The 21,773-nt window shown below is 44.9% G+C and overlaps 1 protein-coding gene across 2 annotated transcripts in view; it reads left to right on the forward strand.

The window, feature by feature from the left end:
- The first annotated feature begins 374 nt into the window (after nucleotides 1-374).
- trit1 (tRNA isopentenyltransferase 1) overlaps nucleotides 375-21,773 on the forward strand; it is a 37,486-nt gene continuing 16,087 nt past the window's right edge. For both annotated transcript variants that reach the window (XM_028963863.1, XM_028963864.1), the window contains exons 1-6: nucleotides 375-547; nucleotides 12,484-12,624; nucleotides 14,520-14,618; nucleotides 15,271-15,422; nucleotides 17,208-17,350; nucleotides 19,026-19,137. In XM_028963863.1, coding sequence (XP_028819696.1) covers nucleotides 389-547; nucleotides 12,484-12,624; nucleotides 14,520-14,618; nucleotides 15,271-15,422; nucleotides 17,208-17,350; nucleotides 19,026-19,137 — 806 coding nt within the window. In that variant the 5' untranslated portion in view covers nucleotides 375-388. The remainder of the gene's footprint in view (nucleotides 548-12,483; nucleotides 12,625-14,519; nucleotides 14,619-15,270; nucleotides 15,423-17,207; nucleotides 17,351-19,025; nucleotides 19,138-21,773) is intronic.

Genomic DNA, 21,773 nt, shown 5'->3' on the forward strand with positions numbered 1-21,773 from the left:
ATTTGGCAATGTAGTCATATTTTTGGCTTCTCTATCTCTTTATTATTAATATTCATATTAAATTCTTATTAATCTTGTTAATGGTACATGGTCATAAAAACATAAAACCCTCTCAACCTACTTTGATTCAGATTAATATTATTAATTTTTGCCTGGATTTTATGTGTTGGTTATTAAATATGCACGACTCACTAAACCCATAATAAATTACATTTATTCTACAGTAAGTGAAAACGTGACGCTGCCTACAAAAGACCGTACCCATTTTCATCCTTTAATCCCGTTGCTATAGAAACTGTTTTCAGTTGCTAGGATACAGCGCCACGTTACGCTCTGCTCCAGCTGCGCATGCTCAGACCGGCAGACCCGACACAGCGGACTTGTCATCATGGCGGCGGCCACGCTGAGCGTGCAGCGCACCCTAAAGACCTCCGTCGTGCCGCCTTTGGTCGTCATTTTGGGGGCCACCGGCACGGGCAAGTCCAAGCTGGCGATCGAGCTCGGGAGGCGGCTGCAAGGCGAGGTCGTCAGCGCCGATTCCATGCAGGTAGGCGAGGCTGAGCCGCGGCATGCGTCCACCTGGAGCTGACGAGCACTTGGACAAAGTCGACATTTTCCTCACAGAACATACTTTGATGGTTTTGCGCTTGGACAAATGATCGTAATGCTGTCTTGTTCTTTTTATGCGACCTGTCTATTTTGCCTTGTGCAGCGATGCTAAAGTTAGCATTCACAGGAACTGTTTACACATGCCGTCAAGTATGCACAAGTCGTCTTATTTTCTTGATAAATATTACGAACGTGTTTTATAGGCTGGTTCCCTAGCTGGGTCGGCGGGAAACGGGCTGCCACGAGTCGTGCTGCAGGCCCGTCACCTCGCACGCTGCCGGCCGCCATGTTTAACTCCCCTCCAGAACCGGCCGTCGCGTTTTCGTTTCTTCCTGCCTGCGCTGGTGTGCGTTCCGGCTCCAGAAAGCGCGGTTCCCCGCATGGGCAGGAGGTGCAGAAGACCGTGTCCGCACCAGAACGCGGTTCTGGTTCCTTCGTCCGTGAGCTTGAGTCTTCTCTCCGTTTATTTAGTCAGGAACGGGCGTGTAATGACCATTATTAACTATGTAAGGGCTTTAATGAGGTCATTCATATTGTTTTAAATACCAGACGTAATAGAGGCCTGTGTAACGTACAGACCATATTATTATTTTTCCTTTTGGTTGATCTGACTCAGCACCCAGTCACATAATCAGGTTTACCATCATATGTACAATGAAGTGGTTTTAGACTACACAAACGCCAAGTCCACTTGGAGGAAAGTGGCTTTTGTAATATTGCTTTTTTTTTTTTTTTTTACTGTACATGTTTATCAGTGTTTATCATTTACCAGACACCCTTATCCAGAGTCAGTAGTTACAGGGACAGTCCCCCTGGAGACACTCAGGGTTAAGTGTCTCGCTCAGGGTCACAGTGGCAGTAGGTGGGGTTTGAACCTGGGTCTCTGTGGTCTTCTGTTACCCACTAGGCCACTGCCGTATTTGGTGTTTTGGATCTAAGGTTGGGGATTGGAATCTGTGTCCTGGTTTTGTGGGTCTGGAGAATGTGAGCTCATCCTGGTTTTCCTCCCTCTGTCCAAAGACATGCACATTAGGTGGACAGGCATAGAGTTGGCTAGAGTTGTGTGTGTGTGTGTCTGTCCATGTAGGGTGCACCTGACTATACAGGATGGTCTCTGGTACCCACGACCCCTCTGTGGTTAATGAATGTGAGTGATCTAAGAATGCTGTGAAAATACAGATTGTAGACTCACAGATTGTCTTATTAGTTATATATCAAGTTACTAATATCAAATTTGTCTCCTTTTGTATTCATGTGACTGAATGTGAGTTATTTGGAAGAGTGCAATCTCTAGATTTAAATACATGTTTCATAGTAGTAGCGAAGCGTTTCATGTTTGTTCAGTCCCCTGCAAGTCCAGTAATTCCCTCCGTCTTTGGTTCATCCTTGAGAATGTCGTATTCCGTTGAGAGTGTCCTGCAGCAGTCACTGGGTACGTTTAACTAGGTTAGGCTAATAAAATCCACCCCCATCCAGCACCGCTGTCACATCCTCCACTGTCCCGCCAAGCTGCACCTCTTCTGGGACACTGTTGGAGTGTGTTCACTCTGAATGTCTCAGCATAACTGCGTGTTGACAATTGTTAGAATCTGATCTAACTTGGACGCCGTGGCGATGCCACGATTGTCCCAGTGAATTGGTTCCCACACTCCTATTGTGTTGGGGAGGCTGTGCTGGTTGGCTCTGTTATGCAGCTTACACAAGACTGTATATACTTATTGAGAATAAATCTGTGTGTGGGGGGGGGTACGTGAAACAGATCAGTTGTTGGACACCCACACAGTCCGGACGTTAGAATAGTCAGTGACCCTAAAGGTCGGAGGAGTCGGGTCTAAGGACCTGAGGCCAGTCTGGCATCATGGGAACGTGAGAGAGTGGTGGATGTTGGGTTTTCAGGACTGGGCGCGCTGGCGGAAAGAAGGGACTGAGAGAAGAGGGGCGTGTGGTGGGCGGGGTCGTGCATATCCTGCTCATCCCCATGGGAGTCTGCAGGGTCTCAGGGGACAATTTGATGGGTCAGTCACAAGGAATGAAGACCTTTGGGAGCTTTAACTCATGAGCGTGACAGAAATGCCTGTGTGTGGTGTTGCTGGTGCGTAACTAATTCGGAGTGTGTGTGTGTGTGTGTGTGTGTGTGTGTGTGTGTGTGTGTGTGTGAGAGAGTGTGTGTGTGTTAAAGTGGAACAATTGAAATAGCAAAGGTTAAGACACATTGAAAGCAATAAACTCCCAGAGATGAATGTGTGCCAGTAATGGCTAACAAATTTAAAACTGTAATTTTGTGAAATACGTCAGATCTTTTTTAATGCTAATACAGCATGTTTTTTTTGCTTCAGAAGGTTTTATTTGAGAGAACATTATAATTAACTATTTAAATTTGATCTTCTGATTTGTATTGACCAAGACCAATGTTTTGAAATGTGATTTGATTTCATTGGAGTTTTTAGTTTTATTAACATACTGAAAGTTGCAATCATATTGGGTTTAACTAAAAACGTCACACACAATATAAATGCCCCCCCCCCCCCCCCCCCCCCTGGCTTAGGGATCTTGGCTTTACATGCTTACCAGATTCTGAGTCAGATGACCGAAACACAGTTTTTTGATCATTTGTTTAAAGTGAAGTGATTGTCACATTTGATACACAGCAGCACAGCACGTGGTGCACACAGTGAAATTTGTCCCCTGCATTTAACCCACCCGGCAATCCTTCTGATTATGGGGCCACTTCCTTAACCACTAGGCCACCACTGCCCCTTCCTTCATCATTAATGGAACCTGCTGTAGGCCAACCACTGGTTTAATTCCCCGACCAAAATAAGTGTCTCTCCTTTTGTGTTCCTTTTCTTGCAATTAAACGCACATGGTGCATTAAAAATTTAGTCTGTTTGACTAAAGATCTTATTCACATATGTGTGTCTGAGGCAGAAAAACATACATCATTCCCAGATTCAACTTTATACATGTCCAAACTGTAGTCATATTTCACATGACGTATTATATTGCATGAAAATATGAGATGTTTTGAGAAGTAAAATAGACTCCCTCCCCTTCCCCCCTGTCTCAAAGAGAATCATTTATTAGCGCAATTTGAGTTTGAATGGGTGGGAATATGTAAGTAGCTGCAGTGGCGCTCAGCAACCCGCTGTCCCACCGCGGCGTGTTAATAACCCCCCCAGCCAACCGGCATCTCAGCATGGGTACGGTGCGAAGACTGATGGAAGGAACTACTGCGGCTTACACTTTCCTGCTCAGCCTGTAATTACGATCCCTCTCATCTTCATGATACGCCTCCTCCTCAAGTCCTCAGGGATGCTCTGAACCGAGGATGTACAGCCACAGGAGGATCATTGTGCTGGGTTCCTGGTGTCGTGTTTTTTTTTTTTTTTTTTTTTTTTTAACCCTTACCCACCCCTGCCTCACTCGATGAACGACCTGAGCTTGCGAGTTCAGCATTGAGGCTTCAGAGAGTCGTACGGCAACTGATTACTGCCTAGACCTGTAAGGTCCACTGAGGACACGCATGACTTCTGAAAGCTTACATGCCGGTTTTTCCCTCTCCCCTGAGAGAGATCCTGACATGGTATATCACTCTGACACACAGACAATGGGCCCTATTTTTCCCAGTGCTGTCTAAGGCGTAGTACATGGGGGTTGTTTGCAAATGGGACATTCTAGATTGACACAAACACAGCATGTTCTGTAGGCTGTGTTTTATTTATTTTTTTATTTTTTTGTCATTCTGGAGACCTGTATGGCTCCAAGGGGGGTGGATCAAAGTGGAATTGGGATTTGCTGGCGTTGCTCATGAGTGGTTTGGGCTTAAAATGATTTCTTTTTTAACCTTCACGGACCCCGTCAATTCAGCAGATTTTGATTAACTTAACACTGAATGGATGGTAAAATTCAATTGTGTCTGTATGTCTGGTTGCCTGTGTAGACTGATGTGTCTGGAGTGGCTCCTCTGTTCATCACTCATTACATCCTGAAGGACATGGCCAGCAGCAATAAAATGCATCGGATATCAGGTGGTCAATAACAGACACATTGACTATGTTTACATATGTACTAATACGCCATCAATAATAGGGTGGTTGACGCCCAACTCAGACTACTTTACATATTTAATGGTGGTGCCCCACAAAACAGAATTTGTCACATAGCTTTGGTTAAGGTTTACTTCGAATACTCATTTTTTTGTAGCTGCACTAGTTGAACTGGCAGCTTGCAGACTGCATTGAGCACGTGTGGTCAAAATAAGGCTGGGTGATTACTACCTTGATCAATGATTGAGTGAGCTGAACTCTATCTTGTTGATCAGCTTTGTGCGCGGGGGGGGTGTGTGCCAGTGGGACTTCGACTAGCGTGAGTGGGCAAGAAACTGATCCATTTGAATTTCATTTGAATAGTCATGTAGGATGCCCATGATGTGACGAACGTTTAGGCAGCACAAAAACCCAGAAATGTCTTAACAACCTGGCTGGATGCAATTTCCAGAGGTTGCCTGGCCACTAGAGGTGTGAACTTTCACCAGTCTCATGTTTAGATTCGATTACGATTATCGACGCATCGCGATGCGTCCCATACATTTTCTACGCTGTCCTTGATTTGCTACAATGAGCAGAAAAACTTTAGTCCGCACTCACCCCGTAACAGTCGTATATACTGGTACTTCTCCTTTCTCTGCATGGTTCACCAGCGTTCCCTCCACTACGTGAATCAAACTCGTTCTAAACGGCAGAAAAACGCCTGGTTCAGGCATCCGTGGCTTCAGGTGAGCGCGGACTGAACAGAAAACCTAAACTCCGGGTAAGTGTTTCTCCCCGGTGTGTTTTTCGAAGTGGTAGAAAGGACACTCGCTCACTTTGATTCTATTGGTCGCGTGAAAATGCATTGCGGCGCGCAGCGGTCCAAGTTCAACAAATTTCAATGTTGAGCACGGTGCGAGAACAAACACAGCGCGAAAATCGGACCCGGAGCGGCGCTGTAGATCAGGCCGCTCACTACCGGCACTACTTTTTAGGGAGAATTTTCATGAATTTTCATACCGAGAATTGAAGTTTTCTGCTCTGCATTGTTGTAATATCGATGCACGTCCGCATTGCGGTGCAGCGATTATACAATCGATTCAATGTGTAATTTCAACACTTACAAAATTATAAATTGTTAGGAGACGATGAGTCCACCAGTGTGGGGTGGGAGCTGAAATGAGGGCGGGAATTCTACTGGTCACACTACTGTGACGAATAAGGATCAGAAAAATGTGATAAAATTCAGCTGAAAAATCGTCTTTCATGGTCATATGATAAGCCGATCTTTTATTAGTCCCACAAGTGCATGAATTTGCTGGTAAAGCGTGGTGCTGCTGGGTTCATCTCGGGGACAGATTTCTTTCCCCCTTCCTCACCCGGCAGCCCGTTCTCCACTCGTGCCATGCCGTTTCCAGAGTGCCTGGAAATCCTCCTCACCCCTCCGCTCTCCAAGAAATGCCGGAACGGGGTCATCCGTAAGTAGGCTGGGTACCGGCGAGGGCTGTGGCGACGTGGCTCGCGTGCGCTGAATGATTTATTAGGCCAGATTTGCTGGTATCGTCCCAGCGGAGGGAGGGCGGGAGGAGATGGAGAGGGGCAGGTGAGCTGGGGACGTTTCGGTGATGGAGGGGCTCTGGGCTGATGTTGATTTGTGGGTCAGGCCGCTGCATCGCATCCCGCTGAGAAAACCAGTCTTTGTTTCAACATATTTTCCCCTCCCTATTGTGTCCCATTTCTGTTTCTCTCTCTCTCTTTCTATTGTTCTCCCTTCTTCCTTTCTCTTCCCCCCCCCCCCCCCCACCGTCCTTTGGGATCTCTCTCTCTCTCTCTTTGCATTTCTTCTCCAGACCCCTCATGCTTGTCTGCTTTTATCGTCTGCTGCTCACCTCGTTCATTTCATCCATTCCTGCTGCCCCACGATCTTCTCTCTCTTTGTCTATGTATGAGAGTGTGTTGTGTGGGGTGTGTGTGGGTGTGTCACACTCTCTCTGTGCTGTAGTGTATATCAGGGGTCTGCTGTTGTAGCCCAACATTTTGTGTGTGTGTGTGAGATGGCTTAGTCTTCCTCTCCCTCCTCATGCCCTCCTCTCCTCCTCATTCTGTTCTTCCGAACTGCACAAAAAGCTCTGCTCCCACCTTATGTACAACACGGACCCCCAGTCCTCCCCCTTTTGTCCTCCTCCTCTCTCACTCTGTCCCCCACCTCCTTCCTTTGGGCGTCACACACACTTTCTCACGCTCAGCACTGTTCTCTCATATAAAAGCTCCATTGACGGGCGTCTCCTCGACTGCAGCAGCGCGTCTTTGTGTCCCTCATTTCAGACTGGAAATCGCTCATTTGTAATAATGAAATATAGATGAAGGTATCACAACTTATCCCTCTCTTCCGTCTGCGTTCTCTGTTCTTCCCTCTCTGGACCAAATGTCCTCATTAATGAAGCGTTTCAATTAGGGCTTTCACTTGGGAACATGTACGTGCGAGCATGCACACACACACACACACACACACACACACACACACACACACACACACACACACACACACACACACACACACACACACACACACACAGACACAGACACACAGTAGCAGGCAGCTGTTGCGGATTAGACATGTGGCATTCAGAACCCAGCGAGTGTGGGACAGAATGCGAATCGGTAGGAGAGGGAGGGACAAGAAGGCAGCGAAGAGAGCCAGACGGTCAAAAGGAGGACGTAGTGGGGGGAAAAAATCCCCGTAAAAAGGAAGATGAAAGAGAAGGATAGCATGGAGCAGGTGGGGGGAACAGTATGTGTTCAGGGGGGAAAGAGAGCGACTGAATGGAACAGAACAAAAAAAAAAAAAGGGGGGGGGGGGGGGAATCCCACAAAGACGCTCAGCAGTGGTTGGGTGAGCCGGGGTGGGGTGTCGTGGTGTTTTGTAAGAGAGTGGTACGGGCCACTGTCTCTCTCTCTCTCTCTCTCTCTCTCTCACTCTCTCATTCTCTCACTCTCTCAATGGGTCGACGGGTGCGGGCGGCGGCTAGAACAAAACCCTCCAGAGCAGGCAGCACTCGAGGAGCGTGGCCCAAAATGAGCGCCACATGACCACCATTCATCTCTCTTACTCACTCACACGAAACACGCCCCGAGTGTGTGTTAGACCGGGCAGTAAATCAATATTATTTTTTTAGCGGAATATGAGCTTTCTTATCAATAACAGTTAATGGTCTAGACACGCATGTGTTTGCATCATTTTTTCCTTTTATTATTATTATTATTTTTTTCCCCCCTCAGTTTCATTAAGGGTGGAGTCTGACGTTGTCAGTGATCATAAATCACTATAACTTTCTATCTAGATCAACATCAGAAGTATTAATAAAGCTGGCAACACATTCCGAAATGACCACGTCCTGGTTAATGTGGTGATTTATTCAATTTCAATAGTCCAGACATGCTGATAAATTTAACGTCCTCACTCATGCACAGGTCTTGGTGTTCTGTCCTCCTGTGACCCCCAAATAATCATGATGTTTCCAATCATAGATGCTGTTAAATGGGCAAAGAGGTGCGTGGATTATTTAATATTGTGGCTATTATTGAAGGATTAAGTGATTATGTTAGTAGGCGATTCGTTGTAATGTTTCACTATATCTTCTACCTGATTAATTTATTATTCGAACTGAAACACTCGATATTGGTGAGGATGGTGAAATGGATGTTCCCATCACAGTGGGAGATGTCATTGTTTTCAGCACATATAACTGCAGGTCTGGTGCGCAGTGGCGAGACTCGGCTGGCCTCTTTGTCACGCCGGGATGTCGCATCGGCCGACTCCCCTCATCCCCACCCCGCCTGTGCACGCCTGCGGTACGCAGCACCATGAAATAGATTTGATTTGGTTTTTCCACCCTTGTGGCTTACTACTGCATCCAGAGCTCCAGCGAATCTGCTGGACGGAGTAGAAAGATCTGGGAGGTGACGGCAAGCGTCTCTCCCTCGGCGACTGCTTCCCGCGGTGTAGAACACGAGCGGGCGCTGAACCCGCGTGCCCCGATCTGCCCAGACAGGAAGTGCGAGCGCGCCACACCCCCCACCGCTCCCGGAGATGGGAGCAGAGACGCTGAACACGGACTCATCGATTGCCCCAGCCGCCTCTTTTCATTAACTCTTTAGCCCCCCGCTAAAGGCGCCAGCTATACGACTCTGATTGGATCTGGAATCCATGATAAGTGATTGTGTTCAGTCGCACGACTTTACATCAGGCTGAATAACGTCTGCATTGTCTTTCACTGAATTGCTTTCTGTTTGTCCTCTGTAATAATGGAGCTAAGCTGACAGTTTGTTCCTGTCATTATTGAGTTGTAGTAGAAATAGAATAACGGGTCTGTTGGGTGGAGGGGCTGGGCATTGCAGGGCACGCACGTTCTATGAAACAGTTGAAACACTTGTCCTTGTTGACCCCAACTAGGGGTCAACTTCATTATGCTGTCATGAATTGTATACTTAAACTAACCAAATGTAAAAAATATCCAGACTAATTCTGGGCAATATGGCCAAAAAAATGATCATGATATACAATACAGGCCAAAAGTTTAGACACATCTTCTCATTCAATGTGTTTTCTTTATTTTCATGACTATTTACATTGGTAGATTCTCACTGAAGGCATCAAAACTATGAGGAGTTATGTACTTAACAAGAAGTGGAGACCTGGCCTCTACAGTCACCAGACCTGAACGAGATTGTTTGGGGTGAGCTGGACCTCAGAGTGAAGGTAAAGGGGCCAACAAGTGCTAAACACCTCTGGGAACTCCTTCAGGTGACGACCTCTTGAAGCTCATCGAGAGAATGCCAAGAGTGTTCAAAGCAGTAATCAGAGCAAAGAAACTAGAATATAAACCATGCTTTCAGTTATTTCACCTTTTTTTTGTTAAGTACATTTACATTTACAGCATTTATCAGCATTTATGTAAATGATCAAGAAAATAAACACATTGAATGACAAGGTGTCCCAACTTTTGGCCTGTACTGTATTTTTCGAATCATTAAAATGTTCTAGAGATTTTATTTTTCCTCCCCTAACTTTTTTCTTATATTGCACCTCTTACAAGGTGGCCTCATTTGCTCCACGTTACTTTGGTCATTACCAAACCATTTCCAAACAACCAATGACGTGTAACCTCACCTGTGAACAATGACTTCACGGAACTGCAAGTCATCTTCGTGACTATCACTGCCTTCCTCTGCTCTATTTTCAGTCATTTTGCTCTTTGCTAGCTTTACGCAGAGAACTGCAAGTTACGTGGTGGTGTGTGCATTGCTCCCGTATTCCAGTGCCTCAGCAGCCGCGCCTCCATTTTAACGTAACGTAAACATAATACTCAAAAAAATGCTGAATTCATTTTTTTTTTTTTTTTTTTTCATGTGATCATGAAAAAGATGGTCACTGAGATGAGCTGAATTTGATCACGCTCATAATTGCGCCCTAATCCAGACTCTCACATGCCTATTAACTTATTTTAAAGCACAGATATTCCATTAGTTAGATAACTTGCCGGCCTGTGTCAATTGGTACCCGTGCATAGTGGCGGAAGTCACGTTTTCATCTGAGCAGCGGCGGTTACGACTGCAGCCGCTGCCAAATTGTCTGGAAGGCTGCAGTGATTGGATGACGTGGCAAGTTTGCAGAGTTTAGTGACCGTGAAGTGATTGTCACTGTGAAACACTGCAGCACAGCACACAGTGACGCCACAAAATGTGTCCTCTGCTTTTAACCATCACCCTTGGTGAGCAGTAGGCAGCCATGACCGGCGCCCGGGGAGCAGTGTGTGGGGACGGTGCTTTGCTCAGTGGCATCTCAGTGGCACCTTGACGAATGGGGATTGGAACCGGCAGCCTTCTGATTTACACATTTGCACCTCTTCACCCTACTCGTTATGTATAATTTATGTCAATTAAAACATAAATTTGTAATATTTGTTTATATTTGTAATACTTGAACATTTGCAATATTAGTAATATTGAGGTCAATAGCAGTCGCGTATGTGTGTATAACTGTACATGACAAATTTGAAATTTGCATTTGATTACGGGGCCGCTTCCTTAACTGCTAGGCCACTACTGCCCCCTTTACAGTCAAGTTTTAGTTAAGTTTGTGTTGATTGTTCTGACTGCAATGTCCTGACGTCCTGGAGGGACTGACTACCACCTTCCAAATTTTCCGAAATGCTTAATTTGGACTGCTTTACGGTTGCAAATGTGCAAAAATGGAGCAGTATTTACTATACTTACAGCAAATAGTGTTGTGACTGGTAATGATGGTGCAGTTGGGAGTTTTTGTTTGCTGGGGTATTTGTTGTGCTGTCATGTTTTTGGGTTGTCTGTGCTATTTTTGTGAACTGGATCTCGGGAAAGCCTTGAGATTTTCGGTTATTAAGTGTCAAGGTCACTCTGACCATACAGGCTTCTGAATGCGATTGATCAGCGATGCTGCCTAGAGGGAATTTCTCCAAATTCGGAGCAAACATTAACCGAGCGGATTGACCTCTGACCACCAAGATGGTTGTCTACAGTGGGGAGATGTTTACCTGATACGGATTACTTGGCCATTAATGGGGTTTAATTTATATTTTATAGTTTATGTACGGGCTCTTTCCCTCCCCTTCACTTTATATGCGCTGATGTTTCTCTATTCCAGATTTGTTTTGTTGGGCCGTCCTGCAGTGGGAGAGAAAGAGAGAGAGAGGGAAGCTCTTAAATAATTCAGCAGCAGATCTTCTGTACTCTCTAAAATCTGCACGCAAGGGGGGGGGCGCAGTAGCGTGGCTGGAATCTGGCTCCCCTGGCCCTGGCATTCCGAGACATTCCGCGTCCAGCCACGGGCGCCCAGAGGGCCCTGCAGCTGCAGGTTGACGGCCAGATGCCACATACCGGCGTTTGGAAGATATTGGCGCTGGTGTAATGGGCGGTGAGCGTCTGGTTTAGTCCCGCCCTCATTTCAGCTCTCACCCCACACTGATTGGCTCATTGTCTCCTAACAATTAATATGCTCTTCTAATATTAATGCAAAGTAAATTAATTGCACTTGCTCTTAAATTCTCTTGATTTTCCAAGAGAGTCATTATATATCCTGTATTGTTTAGCTTCCAAATACATAATGCCCGCCACAGGTTTGTGTTTTTGACGGAAAACATCTGGAGGCAGGAAAAGGATAAATAAATATTAAATTATATTAAATAAATTTGGCATTGAAGTGTGACCAGACACCTAAAAGCCCAACGTATACCTTGAAAAAAACGGTGACCGTGACCCTGTCACCACCAAGGTTAAATCCATCCATTTTGGACCTGAAGCTATTCCCCTCAGGACTTCCTGATCTATTGTGATCAGCAGAACATGAGGCCACAATGCCCTTGACCTTTGACCAGCAAATTCTAATGTGTTCATATTTAGAGTCCTAGCGAACATTTGGACAATTTGTAAGGCCTGCTAGTTGTTCTAGTAGTTTTCATAAGAAAATAACTGATGGACATTCTAATGGAGAATCAAAAAACATCACTGTCAGTCACCAGCCAGTGCAGAATCATGAAAATTATTATTAAATGTTATTGAACATTTAGCTGGTATTCCTAGCTAGGTAGAGATTCAGAATTTATTTTTTATTACGTTCAGGAACACATAGTTTGGATTCTAATGTGTGATTCCGGTTCATAGTTGAATTTGTTACCCAGTTGAATACTGCCATATTGTGTCTACCTTTTGGTCTAGGTTTTGTGCTCTTATTTTTATTTTAGTTGAGAAAGGGGGCCTAGGATTCCACGCTAGAACTCTTTAGAGTAACATTATTATCTCCTGTCTGCAGGTGTACAAAGGCCTGGACATCATCACCAATAAGGTTACTGCGGAGGAGCAGGCCCAGTGTTGCCATCACATGATCAGCTTTTTGGATCCGCTGGTAAGCAGCTACACTGTGGTGGACTTCCGGAACCGAGCCCTGTCCCTGATATCCTTCATTTCTGCAACCTCACTACGGCATGCATGTAATCTGGGATTATTCTTCATTTTGAAGAGCTTTTATTTGATTTGGTTTGAGCTTTTGGTTATTTGTTAGGCGTGTGTCCTAAAAAATATTTTTTTCCAGATATATTTAATTCAAGTGCAGAAATAAAAACACAGCATCTCATGCAGATTTAAGCAGGTCATACACTCATAGCTCACGTTAATGCAGCTTTTCTGCCACATCTCCCATATCCACATTCATTATGATCATCTCATACTGTATAATTGGTCATGTTATTGTCTTTTTATGATTTAAAAAAAAAAAAAAAAAAAAAAAAAACAATTCTCGGTTTTATTTTTGCCACACATGTTTTAGATTTTTTTCGGATCCTCATCCTTCTCCCAGCCCATTGTGGGGCGTGAATAATTCAGAAGCAGGTTGTTTCAGTTCCACCACATGGTGAAGCGTGATCTCTCAGAGCACAGACTGGAACTCTGCTATTTCGCTGTAGTATGCGTTTATGTACAGAAATGTGAAAAAGGTATAGGTGTGTGTGTGTGTGTGTGTGTGTGTGTGTGTGTGTGTGTGTGCATGCATATATAAAGCATCAGTGCCATTTTTACACTGTGACTCATTTGTGTTTGTCTGCCTGCCTGTGTGGGAAGTCTTCGAGTCTTATTCAAGGTAAAGGCCTCTTATTTAGGCGTCTGTGCACACAAATCCAGACACGTTCACCAGGTGCTTTGCAGGTGTCTGTGTGTGTGTTTGGTGCAAAACTGTATTTTTATACTTCTCGTTTGTGCGTGTGTGCGTGTGTGTGTGTGTGTGTCTGATGCTGCTTGCTGCAGATGTTGGCTGGAGCGGAGCGCTGATCAGTGGTGTGGATATTAATAGATGGAGGCGCTCTGTGTGATGGCAGGGCGGAGCCTCCTCTCTGTCGACACCTAGTAGCCCCACACACACACACGCGCACATTTAACAAATTATCTTTATGCAGACAATCGGATACAGATTTGTTCTGTCTTCAGCTCTTACCCTCTTAATGCACTCCTTACTAAAATATTACTTATGGGTGGTGATGACTGTGCATCAGTCGCTGTGTGTGTGTGTGTGTGTGTGTGTGTGTGTGTGTGTGTGTGCGTGCATGCTTCTATGCCTACCTCCTGTATTTTATTACTGAACCCCTCCTTCCCCCTTCCTCTGCACTCTCTGACTCCTTATACATTTTCTCCAGCACCGTCCCTGGGGAAAGTGTGACGCAGGGTGGGGAGATGTGTGTGTGTGTGTGAGAGAGCGAGAGGGCGGAGGGGATGAAGTGATGAGTGCTGATGGGCCTTGTCTCATCAGAGTGCTTATCTAATTACCTCCAAAGATGGAGAGAGGATGGGAGAGGAGGAGCGAGATGGATGGGAGCGAGGGAGGCGGGTGCGGTGTAGAGAGATGCAGATGCTCACAGGAACAGCGTGGTGTAGTACGGTATTACAACCATCTAAAAATGCCCGTAGAACCTGTTTCTCTGCATCTACACCTAGATTTAGGATGGGAGCTACATCTAGGCAGAGACAGTCATTGCTGTAGACGACATGGGCAGCTGTCTTAGGATTCAAAAAGATGGGTGCCACTGTCCCTAGTCTTAAACTGCATGTTGAACTGAATGAACCCACCAATGATGTACCGTTGTTGCTGTTGCTTTCAAGGTATAAACCAGTGTAACACCAGCTTAACCCAACAGATGTGCAAGCAATGGCTCTCCACCCAGGCCTGTTTTTCGAAAAAAAAAAAGGGTTTACCGATACTAGCCGTGTACTTTGAATACATGTGTAAAGGTTCCACGTTCCATATGTAGTTGGAAGGCTTGCGGAATTTAGATTTTTGTTATTTGGTCCTTAACATTTCACATAGAGGACCTGCACCACCGACAGAAGCTGCCCATCGTTGTTGGGGGAACCAATTACTACATCGAGTCACTGCTGTGGAAGGTCCTGCTGGACTCTGGGGTGAGTACAGGGATTTTAAGCTCTTTCGCACTGATGGAAAATGTTCTGTTTTTTTCCTCTTTTAATTCATCAAAAACAACCCCTTTCACACTTCTACCTCACTGAAAGGTCTACCAGGAAATACCAGTGATGGAAGTGTGTCTTGAATTGCCAAAATCATATGATGTGAAATTCAGATACTCACCATTTAAAAAATAAAAAATAAAACAACTGAAACGCAGTTGATTTGTCTGTTCGTTATTTTATGCACATTTAAAACGTCTTCAACCCGAAAAATAACCGTAGGGTGTAATTTGGTCTCAGTCTCCCCCAATCCAGGTCCCTGGTTCCCGGAATTGTGGTGGCCTCCATAGTTTGTAATTTTATGTTTTGAAACAAAAAACAAACAAACAAACAAACCGATATATATATGTATATATATTGCTGCCTATTTTTCCCACTTTTACTTCATCACTGGTTATTAATGTTTGGGCCAAATTATCATTCAAAAGATGTTCCAGAAACAAGGATGAGGGTTGTTGGCTTTCAAAAAGGTTTTGGTTAATTTTGATAGCATTGATGAGACAAGCCCTTGGTAGATTGTGGCCTCAACTTTTTAGACACTCCAGGCAAAATTGCTGTATTATTATGTTTTCCCTCTCTCTGATGGCAGGCCAGTGGGGGCTTGAAAGAGACCTCGGTTTCTCCAGACCTGAAGGCGGAACTAGAGAAGCTGGGTGGCCCCGAACTCCACCGGCAACTGAAGACAGTTGACCCGGATATGGCGGCCATGTTGCACCCGCACGACGCCCGAAAGATTGCCAGGTTGGGTGACACGGCATTCTGGCCGTAGTACCTAGTTGCTTTATCCAGGTGGAGGTGTTAACTGGGTTCACTGACGTGCATGTTCGCCACACTAACTTCTCCTGTTACATTATTATTATTTAAAAAAATTCTTAGTAGTGTGTGTTCTGCAATCTGATTTTCACAATATTAATACCATTTTAAGATCATACAAACAGCCATTATCACCTCGCCCCCCCCCCCTTCGCCCAGACTCAGATTTGAGTTTTGAGATTATAGTGCAATACACAGTGTGCTGCTCCACTGTGCCTTTTAAAAAAATTATTTGAATTGAATTGTCCACAATTCCAAAATCCTTTTAGTGTCAACATATATGTGACATTTTGTGTAGGGCGTATTGAGACAACTGTCAAACTTGTACAATGCACTTGTGCAAAGGTAATCTGTAGTTTGGCAGGGAGAGTTGACTAGATATGAAGAATGTATGCAAGTATTTAGGGCTGCGTGGTATAAAAGGTATGCAATATAAATTTGGCCAACAGAAGAGATTTTGATTATACCGGCCTACAGCAGAAATACCTGCTCTTCACTAAAAATAAAAAATGTAAAGTCTCATCACCTGCGCGAAACCACGCCTACTTGCAGCATGAGGCATTAGTTTTGGGCGCACGCTGCACATAATTATGGGTGTGACAAAAACCACTTCTGGTAGAATTGCCCAGATATTGTTTTATCTGGTATACAGTTATACCATATGTTGATATTATCTGTAAAAAGTTTATTATATAACTTGCTGCTGCAGTGCCTTTGCTATGGACACCTTTCCAAAAACAGTTACATTTCAATTTACTTATCAAATTATATACTGCAGTATATAACGTCTATGCTTCAAATTATTTCGTAATATTAATTTCATGCCATACGGTCAAGCTATATTAACTGGGGGGAACCTCACCATGTCAGGTTCAAACCCCACTTACTACCATTGCGTCCCTGAGCAAGACACTTAACCCTGTGTGTCTCCAGGGCTGGACTGGTTAAATGCCTTAAATGTAATTCAATTTCCAAAATGACACCCAGACAAATTCTTCACCTGATCCCCTTTTCTCAAAATCTGCTCTCTGCACTCTGTACCCTTTTTACATATGTGGCATTTGCAGTTCTGGAACAATTTATTGATATTTGAGGCAATATTTTTAATATTGTGTAAGTCCTTGTAATGGTGTTTTCCTCAATATGGTGCTTCTGGTACTCTCCTGGTTCGCGTTGGCACAAGCCCCTTTAAATCTGTCTCTCCACCTGTTTTAAAGCGCGTCGCCCGCGGCCGTGCCAGCCTGTGGTGCCAGCGAAATCGTTTTTTTTTTTTTTCAAACCCCACCCCCCCACCTCCTCGTACGCTAGGATTTGGTATGTGATCTGTATCTTGGGGCCAATTAGCACCTTTTCTCAGTTTTGTGATTTTTGGCTGAGGGTGCCGCTCTGCTGGCCGACTGCAGGCTGCCGCCGCCGCCGCCGTTCTGTCATCTGGAGTGTTGATGTGAATGAACGTGCGTCAGCTGTTGTGGCTCGGTGCTCCCGGCTCGGATGAAGGGTGCTTGGGTGACACGGTTGTTTCTGATGCAGGGCAGCTGCTCCGTTTTTTTAGATCGCACATGAGACTCTCATGGGGCTGTTATTTAAAAGTATGCATTTAATGATTAATTGATTCCGTTAATTCCATGACATTGAATTGCTGCAATAGAATTAAACTCTGTGGAACCTGTACTTTTGTGCAACTTTGTTCTTTCTTTTGCTCTGTTGCTGTAGGAGCTTGCAGGTCTATCAGGAGATGGGGATGCCCCATAGCCAACTGTTGGAGCGGCAGAGGAGTCAGGAGGGGGGAGACGGCCTGGGGGGTCCGCTGCGCTTTCGAGAGCCTTGCATCTTCTGGCTGCATGCCGACATGGATGGTAAGGGTGCACGTGCACATTTTGAGTAGTACACACCTCCGCGCTTCATTTATAAATATTACTTTTGATCTGTTTATTGACTTAAAACTAATCCATTATTTACCAGCCTTTATGATTAACTGTTCACGTGAAATGTAGTAACATTGTGTGTGTTGGTTTGCGCCATCTGATCTTCAAATACATAATTGTGGAAGTGTATGGCACTTGTTGTTTTTTGCCTGCCCCCCCTCTCATGAAGGGCTCAGAAAACTTGAAACCATCTCTACACTTTGGACCAATCCACAGTTAGACTGAAAATTCAGGAGCATTAATTACCCTTCCCAAGTGGGCTCGACCAACAAAAGATCAAGAGGAATTTCTGAAATAATAGTCAAAGAACCCGGAATGACTCCTGTGCAAATAAAGATCTCTTTCATATTTGCTAATGTTCATAAACTTGACCAATATCCTGACTATATGCCCATAGAAACCTTGTGGTTATGACCATATATCAATAAAAATGTTTTTAGAAATGGCGGTAGGTGTAAAGAGTGCTTTAGTCGTTCTGTTTCACTGTTCAGAGAGTGGCAGTCAGAGGGTCGGATCTGGAATTTCTCCCCTTATATCGCCATAATGGGAAAGGTTACCTCCCGTTTCTCATGCTTTTTCCTCCCTAAAAAAGTAGCTCCATCGACCGACAAGGCTTCTAAACATTCGAAGCATTGCAGTTGCTCAGAGATTGGATGTAAAAATGAGCACAAATGTATTTTTTAGTTCCGTCATCTGAGACTCTGAAGAACCAGTGGGGTTTGTTTTTCCAGGAAAAAATGGACACAACCAAACATTCTGAAGGCCCGCTCACTTCTATAGGCCACTCTCCTCCTCATTAGCATTTAAAGCTACAGACACCGAAATGGCGTGTCCTTGGGAAATCTCATTGTGGGACTAGATTGAAGTGGCTGTGATTCTACCCCAAGGCTGAATATCGGAAAGAGAAAGTGAAAGTGAAGTGATTGTCACATGTGATACACAGTGCACACAGTGAAATTTGTCCTCTGCATTTAACCCATCACCCTGAGTGAGCAGTGGGCAGCCATGACAGGCACCCGGGGAGCAGTGTGTGGGGACGGTGCTTTGCTCAGTGGCACCTCAGTGGTACCTTGGCAGATCGGGATTCGAACCAGCAACCTTCTGACTACGGGGACGCTTCCTTAACCACTAGGCCACCACTGCCCCACCACTTCAGATACAGAATTAGGGTACCAATAACACCGATAAAATACTGGTAAAATACTGGTAATACTGGTGTGTTTCAGTCATCAACACAGAAATTTGATAGGTGATGGTGCACACCCACCATCACCACAAGGTTAAAGCTGTTCAGTGCGTACATTATTTTTTACTTTGTTTCTTTGGGCTTTCTTCTTTATTTAGGTTCCTAAAAGTTCAGGCAGTACTGTACCTGACTATTAAGGATACCTCTGAATTTCTAGCTTGTTTCTATACAGCATTTTAGCAGCCGACTTAGACTTAGGGACAGTCCCCCTGCAGACACACAGGGGTAAGTGTCTTGCTCAGGTAGTAAGAGGGGGTTGACTTTATAGTCTTCTGGTTTATAAACGAGCATCTTACCCACTATGCTGCTTCCACCCTCTGTGCATTGTTGTGATGCTTTCTTTTTAATGTACCTCTACAGTGTTGGATGAGCGGTTGGATAAGCGTGTAGATGAGATGCTCTCTCAGGGTCTCATCACCGAGCTGCAAGACTTCCATGAGCGCTACAACCAGCAGAAGGTCCAGGACAACCGGTGAGCTAGCAAGCAAACCTCTAACTTTTGAGAGAGGACCATGGGAAATGAAGTTCTTCCAGGAAAAAAAGGCACACTAAATCCCATCCCCATGTCCCTGTGAGTTGATGTCCTCATCAAACTTTGCCTGGAAGGCACTTGTCTACTGAGGCAGTCAATATGGATGTAGGATATGAAATTGGAAGGGTTCACACTGAGTTCTACCCATCAGCTGCTTTTTTTTTTTTTTTTTTTTTTTTTTGCTCCGAGAACTTTTACTAACCAGTCATTGCACTGTTTAATTGTTCACTTTGAAATTAAAGACCACCACATCCCCCGCAATGGAATTAATAGGCCAGGCCACTAACTTTAATTAGCCCCCCCCACCACCCCCATGTGAACTGCTTCCCAGAGGGTTGACTTCTGAGGGAGAGTTTAGGAGGCGTGGAGGGGAGAAGTAAGGGGAGGAGGGCTTATCACGTTCTCAGTGATATCAGGTTGCATGCACAGGAAGTTTATCGTTGCCTCTTGTGTACGGAGGCTGTGGTCTGGCTGGAAGACCCTCGTCTAAGTGCCAGATGTAAGCGTGCCGTATCAATGTTGGGGGATGGTAGTGCGATATGCGCACAGCTCTGGTTACCCGTGAGAGGTCGTGATAGATGTAATGACCAGCTAAACACGCATTAATAATAATCGTGTGTGTGTGTGTGTGTGTGTGTGTATGATGGTAGAAATAATAGGAAATGGCAGCATCCCTTCAGAGCTTGTGTGTCCTTAAGTAGTGTAAGTAAGGATGTTATTAGATGGCATTTTGTAAGAGAAGAAACACAAACACACACCCACACACACACACCAAGGGCCAGTCATCTGAAGTCGGGAACTGTCTGTGGCTCCAGACGAGAAAACAACTGGTGTTAGCGCAACAAAAGCCACTCAGGAACATTCTGTGACTCGCCTGTACTTCCTCTCTCACAAATGTCAGCTTGAGCGAGCAGCCTGGGCGAGAAACGTCCAGGGCAGCGTTCCATTGCGTTGTTAATGTTCATGTGTTTCTTAATAAATTAGATGCAGATCCCATATACATCCGGTGTGATCATTGTGTGTGGGGTGGGGCTCTGTCTGTGGCTCTGTGCTGGGTGACGCTGCTACATGTATATGTGTTTCTGCACAGCATTTGGCTTGTGGTACTTGATCATGCTGTTGTGACCCAAAATCTGTAGAATTTCTATGGCGGGGACAAAACTAAATTGATATTAAAATATATTGTGATGCTTCCTTTGGTTGCAGAGTGTGAAAATGCTCTTATCCAGCTTTGATTTTTTTTTTCCCCCCCCAAAGTTGAACATTTTAATCCGGTATCTTACACAAAGGTAGGAACTGAAGGCAATTTTTACCAAATAAAAAGAACATTTCTTTGGTTGTGTAACATATTGAGTCTTGCGGACTTGGCAGTGTTATTATATAGTTACTATGGGCAACAAATAAATAGTCTTAATAATGTAATGATACAGGGATGTACAGACAACTGACTGCTATTATGTACAACCAAAAACGGGCGGTGTTGCTTATTAAAATCAATGCCAATCTACAGGATATGGTCTAACTGTTATAATAAAACTTGAAATGGAACAGTTGGGTAGCTGAAGGCAAATGAAAATGATTTCGCTTTCTGTTTCAGTGCCCTTTATACCAAAATGTAATATGATGTGATGTACTCTTCATTCTAAGTACAAACTTAAATACAAGGTATTTCATTTAGTCTTCCTCCATTTTTATATGCTCTTCATATACATGGTTAATTGTGCCGTTAGTGGATACGTTACGGGACCACACCCACTACCAAGCCAAACAAGCAGATTGATTACCAGTTCTTTTATTCCAGCTTTCTGATTGGTGAACTGTTCTTGGCGATCTGATGTTTAGGAACATGCTACATCTTATATGGTGCCGCAAAAAAGGTGACTCCAAATTGCGATCACTGGTTTATTTTTGCATGACTGGTTTGCAAAATCATAAAAATGGATTTTCTCCCTGAAGATCCCGTATGGTCCTCAACCCGTATAGCATGTAGACTGTTGGGAGAAATAGGATTTATGTCAGCAGAAGAAAATAATGCTGCTGGACAGTCGCAGGACTGTGGTGTGAGTGTGTCAGTGTGGCACAAGGTGAAAGATTGTCACCTCCGGTGTACCGAATTGCACGCACACTTAAATCTGCTGCTGCAGACACAGTCTGATGGTTCGCAAAGTGTGTGTGTGACAAAGAAAAACTGCATGATGGATGTAGTATGCAACGTGTGTGTGTGTGTATACTGTACTGTGTGTGTGAGACGCATGGCTGCAGTGCGGACTGGACTGTGATGTGTGGATGCTGATGACTCTGCGTTGTCTGGGGTCCGTCAGGGCGGGGCCGGCTGCGGGGTATTGATGCGCTGGTGGCTGACTGCCCGCTTCGCTCCAACTGGCAACCTCCAGCTGCACCCCCCCACCCCCAAATCTCCCACTTCCACCAACCGTCCACCCCGACGTTGAACTGACCACTCAAGCACTTTTTTCCTCCCTCCCTGCTCCCCCCTTTTCTGTCCATCTGTCCATTTTCTCACTATCCGCTTCCCACCACCCATCGTCTGTTTGTCTGCGTCTGCCTCTTTTCCGCCA

Source organism: Denticeps clupeoides, chromosome 20 (genome assembly GCF_900700375.1).
Source record: "Denticeps clupeoides chromosome 20, fDenClu1.1, whole genome shotgun sequence".
Taxonomy (NCBI): Eukaryota; Metazoa; Chordata; class Actinopteri; order Clupeiformes; family Denticipitidae; genus Denticeps; species Denticeps clupeoides.